Source organism: Arabidopsis thaliana, chromosome 5 (genome assembly GCF_000001735.4).
Source record: "Arabidopsis thaliana chromosome 5, partial sequence".
In the NCBI taxonomy this organism is placed as follows: Eukaryota; Viridiplantae; Streptophyta; class Magnoliopsida; order Brassicales; family Brassicaceae; genus Arabidopsis; species Arabidopsis thaliana.
The window spans coordinates 1,762,282-1,779,869 of NC_003076.8; the positions used below are offsets into that span (position 1 = coordinate 1,762,282).

General features: G+C 38.4%; 8 protein-coding genes across 10 annotated transcripts; 6 read left to right on the forward strand and 2 right to left on the reverse strand.

Annotated features, from left to right (window-relative positions):
- Positions 1-123: 123 nt before the first annotated feature.
- Positions 124-2,493, reverse strand: PIRL1 (plant intracellular ras group-related LRR 1). Its single transcript, NM_120667.5, has 3 exons — positions 1,609-2,493; positions 1,122-1,288; positions 124-1,043 (listed from the first exon to the last, which is right to left on the reverse strand). Exons 1-3 carry the CDS (start codon positions 2,326-2,328, stop codon positions 410-412), a joined length of 1,521 nt encoding a protein of 506 aa, NP_196204.1. The 5' UTR covers positions 2,329-2,493; the 3' UTR covers positions 124-409.
- A 615-nt stretch (positions 2,494-3,108) lies between these two features.
- UGT76C2 (UDP-glucosyl transferase 76C2) lies at positions 3,109-5,229 on the forward strand. Its single transcript, NM_120668.4, has 2 exons — positions 3,109-3,738; positions 4,190-5,229. Exons 1-2 carry the CDS (start codon positions 3,264-3,266, stop codon positions 5,065-5,067), a joined length of 1,353 nt encoding a protein of 450 aa, NP_196205.1. The 5' UTR covers positions 3,109-3,263; the 3' UTR covers positions 5,068-5,229.
- Positions 5,230-5,348: 119 nt separating this feature from the next.
- Positions 5,349-7,196, forward strand: UGT76C1 (UDP-glucosyl transferase 76C1). The gene is made up of 2 exons (NM_120669.4): positions 5,349-5,888; positions 5,989-7,196. The coding sequence occupies exons 1-2, from the start codon at positions 5,402-5,404 to the stop codon at positions 6,894-6,896; spliced, it is 1,395 nt and encodes a 464-aa protein (NP_196206.1). The 5' UTR covers positions 5,349-5,401; the 3' UTR covers positions 6,897-7,196.
- A 49-nt stretch (positions 7,197-7,245) lies between these two features.
- Positions 7,246-9,456, forward strand: AT5G05880 (UDP-Glycosyltransferase superfamily protein). The gene is made up of 2 exons (NM_120670.2): positions 7,246-7,844; positions 8,357-9,456. Exons 1-2 carry the CDS (start codon positions 7,367-7,369, stop codon positions 9,232-9,234), a joined length of 1,356 nt encoding a protein of 451 aa, NP_196207.1. The 5' UTR covers positions 7,246-7,366; the 3' UTR covers positions 9,235-9,456.
- Positions 9,457-10,133: 677 nt separating this feature from the next.
- On the forward strand, positions 10,134-11,906 carry AT5G05890 (UDP-Glycosyltransferase superfamily protein). Its single transcript, NM_120671.4, has 2 exons — positions 10,134-10,775; positions 10,854-11,906. The coding sequence occupies exons 1-2, from the start codon at positions 10,286-10,288 to the stop codon at positions 11,729-11,731; spliced, it is 1,368 nt and encodes a 455-aa protein (NP_196208.1). The 5' UTR covers positions 10,134-10,285; the 3' UTR covers positions 11,732-11,906.
- A 147-nt stretch (positions 11,907-12,053) lies between these two features.
- Positions 12,054-14,211, forward strand: AT5G05900 (UDP-Glycosyltransferase superfamily protein). Its single transcript, NM_120672.2, has 2 exons — positions 12,054-12,721; positions 13,238-14,211. The coding sequence occupies exons 1-2, from the start codon at positions 12,232-12,234 to the stop codon at positions 14,098-14,100; spliced, it is 1,353 nt and encodes a 450-aa protein (NP_196209.1). The 5' UTR covers positions 12,054-12,231; the 3' UTR covers positions 14,101-14,211.
- A 365-nt stretch (positions 14,212-14,576) lies between these two features.
- Positions 14,577-15,032, forward strand: AT5G05910 (RING/U-box superfamily protein; the record flags this gene model as incomplete). The annotated part of the gene is made up of 1 exon (NM_120673.1): positions 14,577-15,032. The coding sequence occupies one exon, from the start codon at positions 14,577-14,579 to the stop codon at positions 15,030-15,032; it is 456 nt and encodes a 151-aa protein (NP_196210.1).
- Positions 15,033-15,265: 233 nt separating this feature from the next.
- DHS (deoxyhypusine synthase) lies at positions 15,266-17,586 on the reverse strand. 3 transcript variants are annotated; one of them, NM_120674.4, is made up of 7 exons: positions 17,221-17,586; positions 16,950-17,120; positions 16,644-16,862; positions 16,421-16,507; positions 16,227-16,332; positions 15,675-15,910; positions 15,266-15,589 (listed from the first exon to the last, which is right to left on the reverse strand). In NM_120674.4, exons 1-7 carry the CDS (start codon positions 17,416-17,418, stop codon positions 15,500-15,502), a joined length of 1,107 nt encoding a protein of 368 aa, NP_196211.1. In that variant the 5' UTR covers positions 17,419-17,586; the 3' UTR covers positions 15,266-15,499. The 3 variants fall into 3 exon arrangements, with proteins under 3 accessions (NP_196211.1, NP_001330195.1, NP_001318486.1); NM_001342840.1 differs by having other exon boundaries at positions 15,271-15,589; positions 17,018-17,120; positions 17,221-17,549; NM_001342839.1 differs by having other exon boundaries at positions 15,271-15,589; positions 16,644-17,120; positions 17,221-17,549.
- Between the last annotated feature and the right edge of the window lie 2 nt (positions 17,587-17,588).

Below are 17,588 nucleotides of genomic sequence, written 5' to 3' on the forward strand. Positions count from 1 at the left end.
TTTCTGGTGATCGTATAATATTTTGTAATTTTTATGTTTCGTTTTTTCCAAATACTGTATACCACAAATTATTTAAAATTCTTCCTAATTTTCTAGTTTTTTTTTTTTTGTAATAAAGCTCCATACATTCGTAAACTTGAAAAAAGAACTTCTGTTACCATCTCTCAAAATTGTTGAAGGAACATAAAATTCTTTCAGAAAAAAGAAAAAAAAAGGTAAACAAATAAATGAAATGTTATGAGACAAATACGAATAAACAACAGTAAAGAGTAGAAGCAAATAAAAGAGAAAAAAAAACTATATACCGAAACAGAGAAGCAGCGGCAGGAAAACTCAAGACTGAAGATCACTTTGGAAACTGATACTTGAGATATCGTCACGAAAATGTAAAATGAAGCTCAAAGTCATTTCATAGCTGCTGGTCAAGGTAAGGATCTCTAGGCGGATTCGAGCCAAGATACTCCGAGACCTCAGTAACATACGTTTTCAGCTTCGAGGTGGTTCGGGTGAGCCAATCGGTGTTTGTCTGATCCATCTCATCCTTCATATTCGCCATCTTCTCTTCCTCTTCCAACATGCTGACCCATCTCTTACCCATATACATTTTAACCGCATCCACACCTTGTTTCACGACTTCATCAGGCGGGACAACAAGCGGGTTTTGGTCCAAGTTCAGTTTGGTCAAGTTCACGAGCGTGCCAAAAGCGTCTGGAAGAGAATGGATCTGGTTGTTGCTCAAGTCGAGTTCTTGGAGGCTTATGAGATCTCCGAATGAAGCAGGGAGATCTTGGAGATCGCTGAAGTTACTGCTCAGGTTAAGGTACTCGAGGTTCGTGAGCAGCCCGAAAGAATTTGGGAGACCATTGAGTTCGTTGAAGTGTGCATCGAGGTAGCGTAAGGATCTCATTTCACCAATGGAAGTTGGTAATGATCTGATTTTGTTGAGATGGATCAAGAGCTTCTCTAGTTTCACTAGCTCGAATCCGATGTTTGTTGGTAAGTAGGTGAGATTGTTGTAGCTCGCATCCAAGACAACCAACGATCTTTAAATAAAAAAAAAAACAGAAGTAAGAAAAAAACAGAGGAAACAGAGTCAACCTTTAAAGATAAAAAACACTTACCCACAATGGCAGATGGAATCTGGTAAAGTTGTGAGTTTGTTACAAGAGACATTCAAAATCTTCAACTTTGACAATAAACCGATCGAATCTGGTAATGTCTCCAGGAAATTAGTGGAAACATCGAGTTCGAGAAGGTTATGCAAACCAGCTATCGAATCAGGAATAGCCTGTTACATACATAACCTTTGATCAAAAACAAGCAACACACACTTCTAAATCTATCTCAATCTAGACACTACCATAAGAACCGATCCAAGAATCTACCTCTATGCTAAAAGACTCAAAATCCAGAGCAAAGTTTACATCTTTGACAAGCAAACACACTTTTGAATCTATCACAAGTACTGATCCAAATGTCAAAGAATTCACCCTAAAGAGTCAAAATCCAGAGCAAAGTTTACATCTTTGACACATAAACATATCAGAATTCTAACAGATTTGATCAAAAGATTATGAATTTGACCATTAGGGACTTAGAAAAACTGACCTGAAGCTGATTGTTATAGAGATTAAGAACAAGGAGACCTTGAATCTTTCCAAATGCTTCAGGAAGCAACTTCAATTTCCGACCAGACAAATCAACTCGGTCCAATGGATTCTCCGCAGCTTGTTGCAGTATACTCACAACCTCTTCATTGACTTCAACCTCCGCAGCTTCCTCCTCCGCCACCGCGGCAGCATTCTTCTCGGCAGACTCATAGATCCTCACGAGCCTCTCCTCTGCTTCTTTCAAAAGCTTCTCATAAGATTCATGAAGCTCGTTAAGCTTAAGGATCGATTTATACCAAATCTTCTCTTGCTCCACAGCTTCTCTCCTCTTCTGTTCCTTCTCCGCCACGTCAATATCGTTAGGAGAGAGAGCGATCTCTTCGAAAGATTCCGACAAAGACGCGTCGATCTCACGGAGCCTAGCACGAGCTCTGTCGACGGTTTCGTGATCGGGTCTTGGTCCTAGGGTTCGAAGAACAGATCGGGTCTGAGAAACGTCGGCGGTTGCGTTAGTCATGGAGGCAAGAACATCAGGATGAGCCAAGTGAGGCATCTGAGTCACTATCTCGATAGAGTGGTTTGATGATGAAGAAGGATCGGATTTGGATGGTGGTGGCTCGACATCGGAAGAGGAAGAGGATTTGGCGGTGAATGAAGGGAGACGATCCAAGACATAAGAGAGAACAGGGAAGTTCTTAGGGTTAAGCTCCGTCGCCATTGTTGGGAGCTTGATGGAAGAGACGATTGGGAGATTGAGGAAGAAGAAGAAGAAGAAGAAGCGATTATTGGTTCGTGTCTCATGTCCTTCCGTACTATTAGCATCTCTATTGCCAAGTCAAAGTCAAAGATCGTTAAATTACACGTGGTTTTGTATTAATACAAGACAAGTGTCAATGTTATCCTACAAAGAAGAAAAAAATCATTCTAAAAACACTTCTTACACAAATAATAATTTTACACTTAGTAGAAACAAATTAATTAAGGTTTTAGAATAGATAAGATAACCAAGAAGTTTAGAGAAAACTTTAATTAAGGTTTTTGAAAAAGTGAATAATTTTTGTTGTTATTTTGTCTTCATTTTAAGATTGTGAGGCCCAATATTGGTGACACAAATGTTTTATGGGCTTGAGAATGATCTTAGGGAAAACTATATTGTTATTCTTTTGGAAATGAAAAAAAAAAGCTCATTTTTGAGACTATGCAATGGAGACTCTGTTTTCGATATGTATGATAATAATAATAAGTTAATAACTTTTGGAATTTTACTGATTTTTCTGTAATCTCATGATGATTCATGATGATGAAGACGATGTTATAGTTATACCTAAACATTTGCTTATTTTCAACTTAAAAATGTATTTATTTTATAAAATTCAACTTTTAAAGTAAAAAAAAATAAAACTCAATATCTCTGATAGTGACGACACAGGGAGTATTAAAATCGAAAAACGTCAACAAAACCGGTGGAAAGTTGAATGGGTCGAAACCAAACGCATATAGCCATAAAAGCATTGTCTCCATTATAGATTCTCCATATCTGAGAATAAACAAACGATTGGATAAACCGATAAAGTACATAGAACTTCGATCTTTTTCACAATAACCCAAAAAAAGAGAGAAAGCAAAAAAAAAAACTAGAGCGTTTCAATTACAATGGAGGAGAAGAGAAATGGTCTGCGTGTGATTCTCTTCCCTCTTCCATTACAAGGTTGCATCAACCCTATGCTTCAGCTCGCCAACATCCTTCACGTAAGAGGCTTCTCCATTACCGTGATCCACACGCGCTTCAACGCGCCAAAAGCTTCAAGCCATCCTCTCTTCACTTTCTTACAGATTCCTGATGGTTTGTCTGAAACGGAGATTCAAGATGGTGTTATGTCTTTGCTCGCGCAAATCAACCTTAACGCTGAGTCTCCGTTTCGTGATTGCTTGCGTAAAGTGTTGCTGGAATCAAAAGAGTCAGAGAGGGTTACTTGTTTGATCGATGACTGTGGATGGCTCTTCACACAATCTGTTTCAGAGAGTTTGAAGCTTCCGAGGCTCGTTCTCTGTACTTTTAAAGCCACTTTCTTCAATGCTTATCCGAGTCTTCCACTTATCCGAACCAAGGGATATCTTCCAGTTTCAGGTAATTAATGCTTCATGAAATGCTTATTTTTAATGGTCAAATTGCTATATAGGAAAAAGTTATCTAACTTGGGTAGGAAATTCGTATTTTTGTAAACATATTTGCATACTGTGACTACAAATGCTCTTCGCACTCTCACCTATGATGATGTCAGTCTATTAAAAGGAAAATGTGTCATCCAATAAAAATAAGGAAAGTAAAATTTTTGCATTTGACCAAAATGGTATATTTGTATTTATTCATAATTGTGTTGTTTTTTTAAAAAAATGGCGTCATCTCTACTAATAAAATAGCATGGCATGTCAATGAATATTGGTCTAACAAATAAAAAGTTAAAGTTGTTCACGTAACTAAGGAAAAGAGTAGGATATTTAGGTTATTTACTATGGACACTCTATTTTGAATTCTGGTTATCAAGTTTATAAGATTGTTTTGAGCCTTTGTGTCTTAGAATCGGAAGCAGAGGACTCTGTTCCTGAGTTCCCGCCGCTTCAAAAGAGAGATCTTTCAAAGGTTTTCGGGGAGTTCGGAGAGAAACTCGATCCGTTCTTACATGCTGTAGTCGAAACGACAATAAGATCTTCAGGGTTAATATACATGTCCTGCGAAGAGCTTGAGAAAGATTCGTTGACTCTTTCTAACGAAATTTTTAAAGTTCCGGTTTTTGCAATTGGTCCGTTTCACAGCTACTTCTCTGCTTCGTCAAGCAGCTTGTTCACACAAGACGAGACTTGCATTCTGTGGTTAGATGATCAAGAAGATAAATCTGTGATCTACGTTAGTCTAGGAAGCGTTGTGAACATAACGGAAACAGAGTTCTTGGAGATTGCGTGTGGTTTAAGCAATAGCAAACAGCCTTTCTTGTGGGTAGTACGACCCGGTTCAGTACTCGGCGCGAAATGGATCGAACCGCTCTCTGAAGGGCTGGTTAGTAGCCTTGAAGAGAAAGGAAAGATTGTGAAATGGGCACCACAACAGGAGGTTCTTGCGCATCGTGCCACAGGAGGGTTTTTGACACACAATGGTTGGAACTCAACGCTAGAGAGTATATGCGAAGGGGTTCCTATGATCTGCCTACCAGGAGGTTGGGATCAAATGCTGAATTCAAGATTTGTTAGCGATATTTGGAAGATTGGAATTCACTTGGAAGGTCGGATTGAAAAAAAGGAGATTGAGAAAGCTGTGAGGGTGTTAATGGAGGAAAGTGAAGGAAATAAGATTCGTGAGAGAATGAAAGTTCTGAAAGATGAGGTCGAGAAATCGGTCAAACAAGGAGGCTCATCTTTTCAATCTATTGAGACTCTAGCTAATCATATACTATTGTTGTAAGTTGGGAATATTTGCTAAAGATACCTCAACGTTTCTATAAATTGCAAAAAGAAAAGCACTTGATTATATTGTCTGTTGTCTAAAACAAACCAAACATTCAAAAAAGCTCATTGCTATTTTATTACTGAATCAAAAACTTGAGTGGTTTCACTTGTCATCACCAAAAAAGAAAAAAAAACATTTCGTGTCATAGTCAAGTACACTTGTCACTGCCTTAGCAATGTAGGCCAGTGGTTGTCTTATTGAATAGACTCCATTCTCCAAAATCATTGTTTTGCTTTCTGCAGATAAGAAAAGAAAAAATTGCAAAGAGAGGAAGAACAAAGAAACTTGAATGGAGAAGAGAAACGAGAGACAAGTGATTCTTTTTCCTCTACCATTACAAGGTTGCATAAACCCTATGCTTCAGCTAGCAAAGATCCTTTACTCAAGAGGTTTTTCGATCACCATCATCCACACGCGCTTCAACGCGCCCAAATCTTCAGACCATCCTCTCTTCACTTTCTTACAAATCCGCGACGGCTTGTCTGAATCTCAGACTCAATCTCGTGATCTTTTGCTTCAACTCACGCTTCTCAACAACAATTGTCAGATCCCATTTCGAGAGTGTTTGGCTAAACTCATTAAACCTAGTTCAGATTCAGGAACAGAGGATAGGAAAATTAGCTGTGTGATCGATGATTCCGGTTGGGTTTTCACACAATCCGTGGCGGAGAGTTTTAATCTTCCTCGATTTGTCCTCTGTGCTTATAAGTTCTCTTTCTTTCTCGGACATTTTCTTGTTCCTCAGATTCGTCGTGAAGGGTTTCTTCCAGTACCAGGTACGGCTTTGACTCATAGTAGGTCATTGTTCTTATTGTTAATTGAGTCATCAAAGACACAATTGGTCCGTATTTCTTGAACTTTCTAGGTTTGTTTCAGATTCGGAGGCAGATGATCTAGTTCCTGAGTTTCCACCGCTTCGAAAGAAAGATCTTTCGAGAATTATGGGAACCAGCGCTCAGAGTAAGCCTCTAGATGCTTACTTGCTTAAGATACTCGACGCGACGAAGCCAGCTTCAGGGATTATAGTTATGTCCTGCAAAGAGCTTGACCATGATTCACTTGCTGAGTCCAACAAAGTTTTCAGCATTCCGATATTTCCCATTGGCCCTTTTCACATTCATGACGTCCCAGCCTCGTCTAGCAGCTTGTTAGAACCGGACCAGAGTTGCATTCCATGGTTAGATATGCGTGAAACGAGATCAGTAGTCTACGTGAGCTTAGGGAGCATTGCGAGTCTTAACGAGTCTGACTTCTTGGAGATTGCTTGTGGACTAAGAAACACCAACCAATCCTTCTTGTGGGTTGTCCGGCCTGGTTCAGTCCATGGCAGAGATTGGATCGAATCATTACCTTCAGGGTTCATGGAAAGTCTCGATGGTAAAGGAAAGATAGTGAGATGGGCACCGCAGCTAGACGTTCTTGCGCATAGAGCCACGGGAGGGTTTTTGACTCATAATGGATGGAACTCGACATTAGAGAGTATATGCGAAGGAGTACCTATGATCTGCTTGCCTTGTAAGTGGGACCAATTTGTAAACGCGAGATTCATAAGCGAAGTTTGGAGGGTTGGGATTCACTTGGAAGGTCGGATAGAGCGAAGAGAAATCGAGAGAGCTGTTATAAGACTAATGGTTGAGTCGAAAGGAGAAGAGATTCGAGGTAGAATCAAAGTCTTGCGAGACGAAGTAAGAAGGTCAGTTAAACAAGGAGGTTCGTCATATCGATCTTTAGATGAGTTGGTTGATCGTATATCAATCATCATCGAGCCACTAGTGCCTACGTGACACATGAAATGGGATTCTCTATACGAAACTCTTGTCAATTGATTATAGAACAAAGTGGATTCATTTGTTTGCATTTGCGTGACTAACTGCTGTGAGTTAATATAATCATTTATCTTTTTTCATAAAGATTTTTAAAAAGAATTATTTCAAAAAAATCTTTTTTACAAACACTCATACGGGTCCACGTTTACAGACACGCTCCTTTTTAATTTATAATCAACCTACACGTACAACGGATCTGGTCTTCCCTCAGATTAAATAAAAAATACACAAATCTGATCTTTTCTATATAGACTATAGTATTTATCACATTGAGAAACGTAGAATATTGTCTTCACTCTAACAAGCAGTGATAATATAAAGATTTCTTACGTTATTATATATACATATATACCTTGACTGAATTTATAGAATCTTTGCATAATTGGATTGGAAAAAGAAAAAAAAACAGAAAGAAGAAGAAAGGTTCAATGGAGAAGAGTAATGGCCTGCGAGTGATTCTGTTTCCACTTCCATTACAAGGCTGCATCAACCCTATGATTCAGCTCGCCAAGATCCTCCACTCAAGAGGTTTTTCAATCACTGTGATCCACACTTGCTTCAACGCGCCAAAAGCTTCAAGCCATCCACTCTTCACCTTCATACAGATCCAAGATGGCTTGTCTGAAACAGAGACAAGAACTCGCGACGTCAAACTTCTCATAACACTTCTCAACCAAAATTGCGAGTCTCCGGTTCGTGAATGTTTGCGTAAACTGTTGCAATCTGCCAAGGAAGAGAAACAGAGGATTAGCTGTTTGATCAATGATTCTGGTTGGATCTTCACTCAACACTTAGCCAAGAGTTTGAATCTCATGAGATTGGCCTTTAATACCTATAAGATCTCCTTCTTTCGAAGCCATTTTGTTCTTCCTCAGCTCCGGCGTGAAATGTTTCTTCCATTACAAGGTAATTATTCACTTTACCATCTTATATGATCTATCAATATTTTACTCTAATATTGACTTTCTTGGTCCAATTTTCTTTTAAAATATTTTAAAATAGCCTTTTTTGCGAAGTACATTAACACTGGCAATGCATATGAAAACATCTAACTACTACCTCCACTTCTAAGGTTGGTTTTATCGGTCATTATAGATGTTTTTCTTTTTTTTGGCAAATGTCAAGATTGGGTGTTTTAAATTGTAAAAATACCCAATTTTCTATATATTTCGAGGTTTAATCTATGTTTCGGTCCATAATCTACTCAGTTACAAAAAGGTCATTGTTTAGCAAAACTAGCATTTTTGGTTCTATTAGGGTAGTACAAGTCTTTTAGAGACACTAATTAAAGATTTTATAGAGATAAATTAAAATTCTTTGGTCCCAAAATATACAGTCTTAAAAAAAAAGTATTTTCGTGGTGAATTAATGCTGATATCCCGAAATTATGTTTTGATTGTATCCCAATTGCTTTACAGATTCAGAACAAGATGATCCAGTTGAGAAGTTTCCACCGCTTAGAAAGAAAGATCTTTTACGGATTCTTGAAGCAGATTCGGTGCAGGGAGACTCGTACTCGGATATGATTTTGGAAAAGACAAAGGCGTCTTCAGGTCTTATATTCATGTCCTGTGAAGAGTTGGACCAAGACTCACTGAGTCAATCACGTGAAGATTTTAAGGTTCCGATATTTGCGATAGGACCTTCTCATAGCCATTTTCCTGCTTCTTCTAGTAGCTTGTTCACACCGGACGAGACTTGCATCCCATGGTTAGACAGACAAGAAGACAAATCCGTAATATACGTGAGTATTGGGAGCCTCGTGACCATCAACGAAACAGAGCTAATGGAGATTGCTTGGGGTCTAAGTAACAGCGACCAACCATTTTTATGGGTCGTCCGGGTTGGTTCAGTCAATGGCACGGAATGGATTGAAGCAATCCCGGAATATTTCATCAAAAGGCTTAATGAGAAGGGAAAGATAGTGAAATGGGCTCCACAACAAGAGGTTCTAAAGCATCGAGCTATTGGAGGTTTCTTGACACATAATGGTTGGAACTCGACGGTTGAGAGTGTTTGTGAAGGCGTCCCTATGATCTGTTTGCCTTTTCGTTGGGACCAATTGTTAAATGCAAGATTTGTTAGTGATGTATGGATGGTTGGGATACATCTCGAGGGTCGGATTGAGAGGGATGAGATCGAGAGAGCGATAAGGAGATTATTGTTGGAAACTGAAGGAGAAGCCATCCGAGAGAGGATACAACTTCTTAAGGAAAAAGTAGGAAGATCAGTTAAACAAAACGGTTCGGCATATCAATCTCTACAAAATTTGATTAATTATATATCATCTTTCTAGCCATGCATATGACATGTTGTTTCTTTGTGTTTTAAGTTTTTCAACCGATAAATTGTTTGTGTATCAGAAATTTCTTCTTTTGTGTGTTTTGCATTGTTGGAATAAATTTTTCTTCTTAAGTTGGAATACACATATACTTACCACTATATTATCAGGCCACGTTTTCAGCAACTTTTTACTATTATCCTGCAACCTACTAGTCCAACGGATCTTGGAAAGAAGCTTAAAAAGAGAAAGGTTCAATGGAGAAGAGAAAGCACCATATTGTGAACAGAAGAAGGAATAACAAGAATATAAACACAAACACTCTTGTGACATGGGCACCACAACAGGAGGTTCTTAAAAAGTTGGTTGTTTGCTAGATGTTGAAAAAGTTTAACCATGAAAGGAAGAACAGAGCACAATAATCACTCATTTGTCCATGAACTTGAGCAATAATTATTAATCGAATAGAGAGACATGGTCGAAAGAACTGAAGTATCTAAGTTTGATGCGACTTTACAGAGCAAGATACATGATTTTTCATAACTGTTATATTATTGATAGTAGTAGACGCCCTATCTTTGGGTTGAAAACTTGAGTTTCCTTAGCAGCTTTTGTGATATTTTGAATCATTTTTATGGGATATGTTTGAGTTATTTTGTTTTTACGATATGGTATTGGTAATACATACTAGTTACTACATAGTCGTAGACTTTCATGTTTATTTACAAATGGATACAGGTTTAAAAACATTTACTTGCGACTATTTGATACACGTTAGTTACCTGTTAAACCAGATTAAATAAAACTAAACCACTTGCACTTGTTAATTGTTAGTGCTTCGTTAGTTGTAAAGCTGAGTAATTTTGTTTCCACTCGAGAGAGAGAAAATGGATCTTATCTTCTTTTTTTTTTTTATCATCACATCGATCGAGAAGCGTAGAGTTAGGGCCTAGGGGTCCACTCTCATATTAATAACATAAATGATTTCTTGTGTGATATAGCTTCACTGATTTATCAGATCTTTTTGCATTTGGGTCGACAAACAAGAAAGAAGAAGAAAGCTTCAATGGAGAAGAGTAATGGCCTTCGAGTGATTCTGTTTCCACTTCCATTACAAGGCTGCATCAACCCCATGATTCAGCTCGCCAAGATCCTCCACTCAAGAGGTTTCTCCATCACTGTGATCCACACGTGCTTCAACGCGCCAAAAGCTTCAAGCCATCCTCTCTTCACCTTCTTAGAGATCCCAGATGGCTTGTCCGAAACAGAGAAAAGAACTAACAATACCAAACTTCTCCTAACGCTTCTCAACCGGAACTGTGAGTCTCCGTTTCGTGAATGTTTGAGTAAACTGTTGCAGTCTGCAGATTCAGAAACAGGGGAAGAGAAACAGAGGATTAGCTGTTTGATCGCTGATTCTGGATGGATGTTCACACAACCCATTGCTCAGAGTTTGAAACTCCCAATATTGGTCCTCAGTGTGTTTACAGTCTCCTTCTTTCGCTGCCAATTTGTTCTTCCTAAGCTTCGGCGTGAAGTGTATCTTCCACTTCAAGGTATTGTTATTTCTTACATTTTTCGTATAGACCAAGCAACTCGTTAACCTAAAAACATATATCTAAATTTTCTCACAGATTCAGAACAGGAGGATCTAGTTCAAGAGTTTCCGCCGCTTCGAAAGAAGGATATTGTACGTATTCTTGATGTAGAAACAGATATACTAGATCCATTCTTGGACAAAGTTCTACAAATGACAAAGGCGTCTTCAGGTCTTATATTCATGTCATGTGAAGAGTTGGACCACGACTCAGTGAGTCAGGCACGTGAAGATTTCAAAATTCCTATCTTTGGGATTGGACCATCTCACAGCCACTTTCCAGCTACCTCTAGTAGCTTGTCCACACCCGACGAGACTTGCATTCCATGGTTAGACAAACAAGAAGACAAATCCGTGATTTACGTCAGTTACGGGAGCATCGTGACCATCAGCGAATCAGATTTAATAGAGATTGCTTGGGGTCTAAGAAACAGCGACCAACCCTTCTTGTTGGTCGTACGGGTTGGTTCAGTCCGTGGCAGAGAATGGATCGAGACAATCCCGGAAGAGATCATGGAAAAGCTTAATGAGAAGGGAAAGATAGTGAAATGGGCTCCGCAACAAGACGTTCTAAAGCATCGAGCCATTGGGGGATTCCTGACACATAATGGTTGGAGCTCGACTGTTGAGAGTGTTTGTGAAGCAGTCCCTATGATCTGTTTGCCTTTTCGTTGGGACCAAATGCTAAATGCAAGATTTGTTAGCGATGTATGGATGGTCGGGATAAACCTAGAGGATCGGGTTGAAAGGAATGAGATCGAGGGAGCGATAAGGAGATTATTGGTGGAACCTGAAGGAGAAGCCATCCGAGAGAGGATAGAACATCTTAAGGAGAAAGTAGGACGATCGTTTCAACAAAACGGTTCCGCATATCAATCGTTACAAAATTTGATTGATTATATATCATCTTTTTAGCCACTGACATGTTGTTTCTTTGTGTTTTAAGTTTTTCAACCGATAAATTGTTTGTGTATCAGAAATTTCTTCCTTTGTGTGTTTTGTATTGTTAGAATAAAATTTTCTTCGTAAGTTGGAATTTACATATATACTTACCACTTAATTATCAGCCACGTTTTCAGCAACTTTTTACTATTATTTTGCAACCTACTAATACAAACGCATCTTGTCTTTTTATGTCCCTTAACTAATGAAAATCAAATATAAATTAGACCACTAGTTACATGCCCTAGAGGGAAAACGAATCTGGTCTTTCTTTATTAGCACATCATGAAGAGTATAGTTTTGTCTCACTCTCGAGTAATAAAGAATGCGAAGTGCTAATAAAGAAAGACCAGATTCGGAAATTTCTTTATGTTATATATAGATGTTTGTTATCAAAAGGGAAAGAATTACACCATTCACTGAAATATCAGGAGATTTACATTTGGAAAGAAGGTCAAAAGGAGAAAGCTTCAATGGATAAGAGTAATGGCCTACGAGTGATTCTGTTTCCACTTCCATTACAAGGATGCATCAACCCCATGATTCAGCTAGCGAAGATCCTCCACTCAAGAGGTTTCTCCATCACTGTGATCCACACGCGCTTCAATGCGCCAAAAGCTTCAAACCACCCTCTGTTCACCTTCTTACAGATCCCAGATGGCTTGTCTGAAACAGAGACAAGAACTCACGATATCACACTTCTCCTAACGCTTCTCAACCGAAGCTGTGAGTCTCCATTTCGTGAATGTTTGACTAAACTTTTGCAGTCTGCAGATTCAGAAACAGGGGAAGAGAAACAGAGGATTAGCTGTTTGATCGATGATTCTGGATGGATATTCACACAGCCCGTTGCTCAGAGTTTCAATCTCCCGAGATTGGTCCTTAACACCTACAAAGTCTCCTTCTTTCGGGACCATTTTGTTCTTCCTCAACTCCGTCGTGAAATGTATCTTCCATTACAAGGTATTATTTACTTCTCACTTTACCAAAAGCTTTCTTATATGATTACCAACATTTCCCTATATTGTTGAGTGTTGACCTTTTTGATCCGATCTTCTTTTGATAAATCTGAAAATAACATTATTTGTTAAGTATTATTACAGGCAAGTTCATACGAATACCTCAACTTTTGGCCTTTTCTTGGTCATTACTCATTAGAAATCTTATATAGCAAAAATATCATTTTTCTATAAATTTCGAAGATTACTTTGAGTCTCGGTCTATAGTATACTTCGACTACCAAAAAACCATATGAAAATATAATCCATCAACATTTGTTGTTCACATATGAATTTACATTAATAATTTTGGTTTCATTTGTGAATACAAGTCTTTTTCATTTGCTAATAACAAAAAATGCACATGTAAGTATAGAATCTTTTGGCAATAATATATAAGATTTTTCTAGATTAACAAATTTATTTTCGTGGTGTTAGTTCCAATCAAGAAAATTTTGATTTTATCTCAATTGTTTTACAGATTCAGAACAAGGTGATGATCCAGTTGAGGAGTTTCCACCCCTTCGAAAGAAAGATCTTTTACAAATTCTTGATCAAGAATCGGAGCAACTAGACTCGTACTCCAATATGATTTTGGAAACAACAAAAGCGTCTTCAGGTCTTATATTTGTATCCACATGTGAAGAGTTGGACCAAGACTCACTGAGTCAAGCACGTGAAGATTATCAAGTCCCAATCTTTACGATAGGACCTTCTCATAGCTACTTCCCAGGCTCATCTAGTAGCTTGTTCACAGTGGACGAGACTTGCATTCCATGGTTAGACAAGCAAGAAGACAAATCCGTGATTTACGTGAGTTTTGGGAGCATCTCGACCATTGGCGAAGCAGAATTCATGGAGATTGCTTGGGCTCTAAGAAACAGCGACCAACCGTTCTTGTGGGTCGTACGGGGTGGTTCGGTAGTCCATGGTGCAGAATGGATCGAACAGCTTCATGAGAAAGGAAAGATAGTGAATTGGGCCCCACAACAAGAGGTTCTAAAGCATCAAGCCATTGGAGGATTCTTGACACACAATGGTTGGAACTCGACGGTTGAGAGTGTTTTTGAAGGCGTCCCTATGATATGTATGCCTTTTGTATGGGACCAATTGCTTAATGCAAGATTTGTTAGTGATGTATGGATGGTTGGGCTGCATCTAGAGGGTCGGATTGAGAGGAATGTGATTGAGGGAATGATAAGAAGATTATTTTCGGAAACTGAAGGAAAAGCGATCCGAGAGAGGATGGAAATTCTTAAGGAGAATGTAGGAAGATCCGTTAAACCAAAAGGTTCGGCGTATCGATCGTTACAACATTTGATTGATTATATAACATATTTCTAGTGTTTGTTTCTTTTTGTCCTCATTTTTAAGTTGATCAATTGTTTGCGTGTATTCACGAAATTGTTCCTTTGTGTTTGGCATCGTTGGAATAAAAGTTGTTGTTTATTTTCGGGAATAAAACTTGATCTTAACTAACTTGAAAATATGCACATATATTGATGGACTATGGATCACAAAAAATTATGCTTTTAGGGTTTTTTATCAGACGGTTTTGGCTTTAGTATAATCCTAGTCATTGACACCTTAAACAATGACACACTCAAATGGATATGTGTATTTGAATACTTATCAAAGTCTTCCTCTTTTGGTGCAATTTAGTTTCCTATTTTCTTGCAACACACAAACTTACCGTAATTAATTAGTTAATGGCTTAATGCTTATAATATATAAACCTCACTAACATAGGATTTACTTATAGATACCAAAAATTATTTTGCACCATTTCTTTTGAGCTCACCCACTCCACTCACACAATCATGCGATCTTTTCCGCCGTCACCAGCTCCCGCATCTATCGAAAACAATACGCATCATCATCTACATGAAGACTTCACTCTTATGGTCATCGTCTTCGTTTTGTATGGCATTGTTGCCATAAGGTATGCAACCTTTAACGATGGTTGTCGTGGAACTAATCTTAGATTCCAGAGACCGCAACCACCTCTACCGTTACCACAACCTCAGCCGCCAATGTGTCCGCGGGAGATTGCGGCGATGATTAAAGACATAGTTGTGGACGTGGAATTATGTTGTCCGATATGTCTTGAGGATTTGAAGAAGGTTGATAATGATGATGATAAAGTCGTGGTTTGTTTATCCAAGTGCAATCATAGTTTCCACATGAATTGCATATTCTCTTGGCTTAGAGAAAGTCAGGATTGTCCCATCTGTCGTAGCACTGTTTACAGAGGTGGAGTTACATTGATCAAATAATGCGTTATAAACGTTATCCTCGCTAGTTTTTTTTTGGGTCATAAAATTAACTTCCTATCTATTTCACTATTTGTTTGCTGCTTTGTTCCATTCATGGCTTTAATTGAGTGAAACAGTTGAAGAATAACTAGCTGTATTTACTACTGTACCCTTGGTAGATCACCTCTCCTTTTTTCACAGCCGCAGAGAAGTGAACATAGGCAACGGGAGACTTGTCACAGAATCACAATGTGTTGTTGGAACTGAATAATTTTATAAGGCAAAGGATTATTGACTACAAGACTCTTGTGTTTTAAACGAAAACACAATCTGCAAATCATTTTAGGTTGAGAGAAACTAAAGTACAATTCGCAAGAAGACAATTCGCGTCACAGCCACATCAATGTGGAGTGTTATATGGTCACTCCAGTGTAAAATCAAAAAGCAACGATCTTTAAGAATCCATGGCCAAAACGACCAGTCAGTTCTTAAGTCTTAGACTCACAGGTTTGGTCTCTCTTTGTGGCAAATGTTTCTGCAACCAACAATGGGAAGGCTATGGTAGCATCACAGTATACCTGCAAGAATGATCCAATATTAAATATGTACTCAAAACCACTGAGTGAGATATAAATTAGGATGTGAAGAAATTAAAAAGCAGACCTTAACGGTTTTAGCAGAACCCCTAATTTTACCCCAAGACACGGCTTCATCAGGGCGTGCACCCGAGTCGCTCCCATCAAATTCTTGCCCGGTGTTTATAAATACAGCGTAATCTGCACCATTGCGCATCATATTGGCATTACATATGTGGTGCTTTGGCAAGCCCCCTCCAAGGATTATCATCCCTGTCTTTTTAGGATTTGCATGGACAGCTTCGCCGTTCATAGCTCTGATATCTGTTCATAAAACATTAACTGGTTCAAAGACCATAAACACTGTGATAAAATTCAAATTACCAAGAGACTAACCATCAAAGAGTTTGATAAACAACTAACAAGATTATTATTCTCTAACTCTTAACCCAGTGCCCCAAACCTAAATCAGAATGCCCCTATGCTATTCTCCTAGCTCCCGTTTGAACCTTTAGATATCAACTTACAGTAAAGTCCGTTGCTGAATTGGAAAAGCTACAATGCACTACTAGTTACAATATTCCTGCACTAGATGTAGCAGGAATATTTATCACACTGACTTATTGAGTAAAAGAAGTACCTTGTACTACATCGATGATGAGGCCAGAGGTACGAAAAGAGTGAAAATACAGCATATCCCCAAGAGAGCCATCTGTTAACCCTGGGCAGAATACTGGAATATTCATCTACAAACACCACAAGAAGCGGAAAATTTAAATCCCCGAGTTCCTCACAGGATGATTAAAAAACTAAAAAGGTTAAAATTTTGGATACCTTGTATGCCCAATAAAGGTATGAACTCTCATTGTTGATTTCTTTTCCCAGCCGTGCTAACAGTTTAGAAGGAGTCCACAACACATTCTACAAGGAAAAACCAGAGAAAGAAGGATTCACCAACGAAGTCAATGATGCAAGAGAGGAATCAAAATCTATCTCCACTAGTGACGCACAAACAGAATCATCTCAAATCATATAAAAAGGAAAGATAAAGCAATACCTCTTCTTTCTGTTCCTTCAACATCTCGTCAAAGATGGGAATGATCCAATCCTCAAACTTGCAGTAGTTATCATTAGGAACCAGCAAATTCCCAATTCGGTTCAATCCCTTTGACCTTAAATAAGCTCCAGGTAGAGAGAAATCACCTTTAAATGTAGGTGCAAGGCATTTTATGAGATCTTCCTCAACACCACCAGTTGTCGTGACTATAACATCAACCTGCAGAAAAACCATTGAAATCAAAACTAAAGCTCGAAAATTTTAACATCTATAAAAAAGCAGGGTGATAAAGCAAAAATCACAAACCATATGATGCTGAACAAGATAACGAATAGTATCTCTAACACCAGATGAAACAAGATTTGAAGTGAAACCTAGAAAGATTTTACACTTGACAGACTCTCTAAACGATGGATTCTTCTCCTCTTCACTACAGTCTTCAGCTACTGTAGTTTCATCAGCCAGTCTCCAATCTAGCTTCAATACAAATTCAAACTCTTTGTCATTACTAATTCACCCAAAACAAAGGAAAACAAAAAGAAGGAATTTTTATTTTTGATGAATTCGAGAAACGAACCATTTGATTGACGACATCAATAGCTTCGCCGAGATTCGAGGCTTGAAATCCGGTGGTGAGCATGGATCGCATAAGCTTTGGGTAATCTACTCCTTGATTGAAATCGTATCCTTCGATTTTATCACACTTTCCTTCCAATGATTCGGATTCTTTGAAAACTGTTGAGTGAACCGAAGAGAAAACACGATCATCCTCCATGTTGCTCGAATGACAAAATTGATTTCCTTGGATCTGAAAGTGTAGTAGTAGAGGGTTTTGGGAGTTCTAGGGTTCTAGGGGAAGGAATAAAGATGAACTATCTTCAAACGAATCTTTGCTGACAAATGTTTGAGTTTGGTCCGAATCTAAACTCGGTTAATAAATTCGAA

Excerpts from the sequence above, each read along its gene's own strand:
- PIRL1 (NM_120667.5), bottom strand. The coding sequence starts at position 2,328 with ATGGCGACGGAGCTTAACCCTAAGAACTTCCCTGTTCTCTCTTATGTC. Across the intron at positions 1,289-1,608 it reads TCTATAACAATCAGCTTCAG|GCTATTCCTGATTCGATAGC; the intron begins GTCAGTTTTTCT and ends TGTATGTAACAG. Across the intron at positions 1,044-1,121 it reads GATTCCATCTGCCATTGTGG|ATCGTTGGTTGTCTTGGATG; the intron begins GTAAGTGTTTTT and ends TTTTATTTAAAG.
- UGT76C2 (NM_120668.4), top strand. The coding sequence starts at position 3,264 with ATGGAGGAGAAGAGAAATGGTCTGCGTGTGATTCTCTTCCCTCTTCCA. Across the intron at positions 3,739-4,189 it reads GGGATATCTTCCAGTTTCAG|AATCGGAAGCAGAGGACTCT; the intron begins GTAATTAATGCT and ends TTTGTGTCTTAG.
- UGT76C1 (NM_120669.4), top strand. The coding sequence starts at position 5,402 with ATGGAGAAGAGAAACGAGAGACAAGTGATTCTTTTTCCTCTACCATTA. Across the intron at positions 5,889-5,988 it reads AGGGTTTCTTCCAGTACCAG|ATTCGGAGGCAGATGATCTA; the intron begins GTACGGCTTTGA and ends GGTTTGTTTCAG.
- AT5G05880 (NM_120670.2), top strand. The coding sequence starts at position 7,367 with ATGGAGAAGAGTAATGGCCTGCGAGTGATTCTGTTTCCACTTCCATTA. Across the intron at positions 7,845-8,356 it reads AATGTTTCTTCCATTACAAG|ATTCAGAACAAGATGATCCA; the intron begins GTAATTATTCAC and ends ATTGCTTTACAG.
- AT5G05890 (NM_120671.4), top strand. The coding sequence starts at position 10,286 with ATGGAGAAGAGTAATGGCCTTCGAGTGATTCTGTTTCCACTTCCATTA. Across the intron at positions 10,776-10,853 it reads AGTGTATCTTCCACTTCAAG|ATTCAGAACAGGAGGATCTA; the intron begins GTATTGTTATTT and ends ATTTTCTCACAG.
- AT5G05900 (NM_120672.2), top strand. The coding sequence starts at position 12,232 with ATGGATAAGAGTAATGGCCTACGAGTGATTCTGTTTCCACTTCCATTA. Across the intron at positions 12,722-13,237 it reads AATGTATCTTCCATTACAAG|ATTCAGAACAAGGTGATGAT; the intron begins GTATTATTTACT and ends ATTGTTTTACAG.
- DHS (NM_120674.4), bottom strand. The coding sequence starts at position 17,418 with ATGGAGGATGATCGTGTTTTCTCTTCGGTTCACTCAACAGTTTTCAAA. Across the intron at positions 16,508-16,643 it reads TGAAGGAACAGAAAGAAGAG|AATGTGTTGTGGACTCCTTC; the intron begins GTATTGCTTTAT and ends TTTTCCTTGTAG. Across the intron at positions 15,911-16,226 it reads CATCATCGATGTAGTACAAG|ATATCAGAGCTATGAACGGC; the intron begins GTACTTCTTTTA and ends TTTTATGAACAG.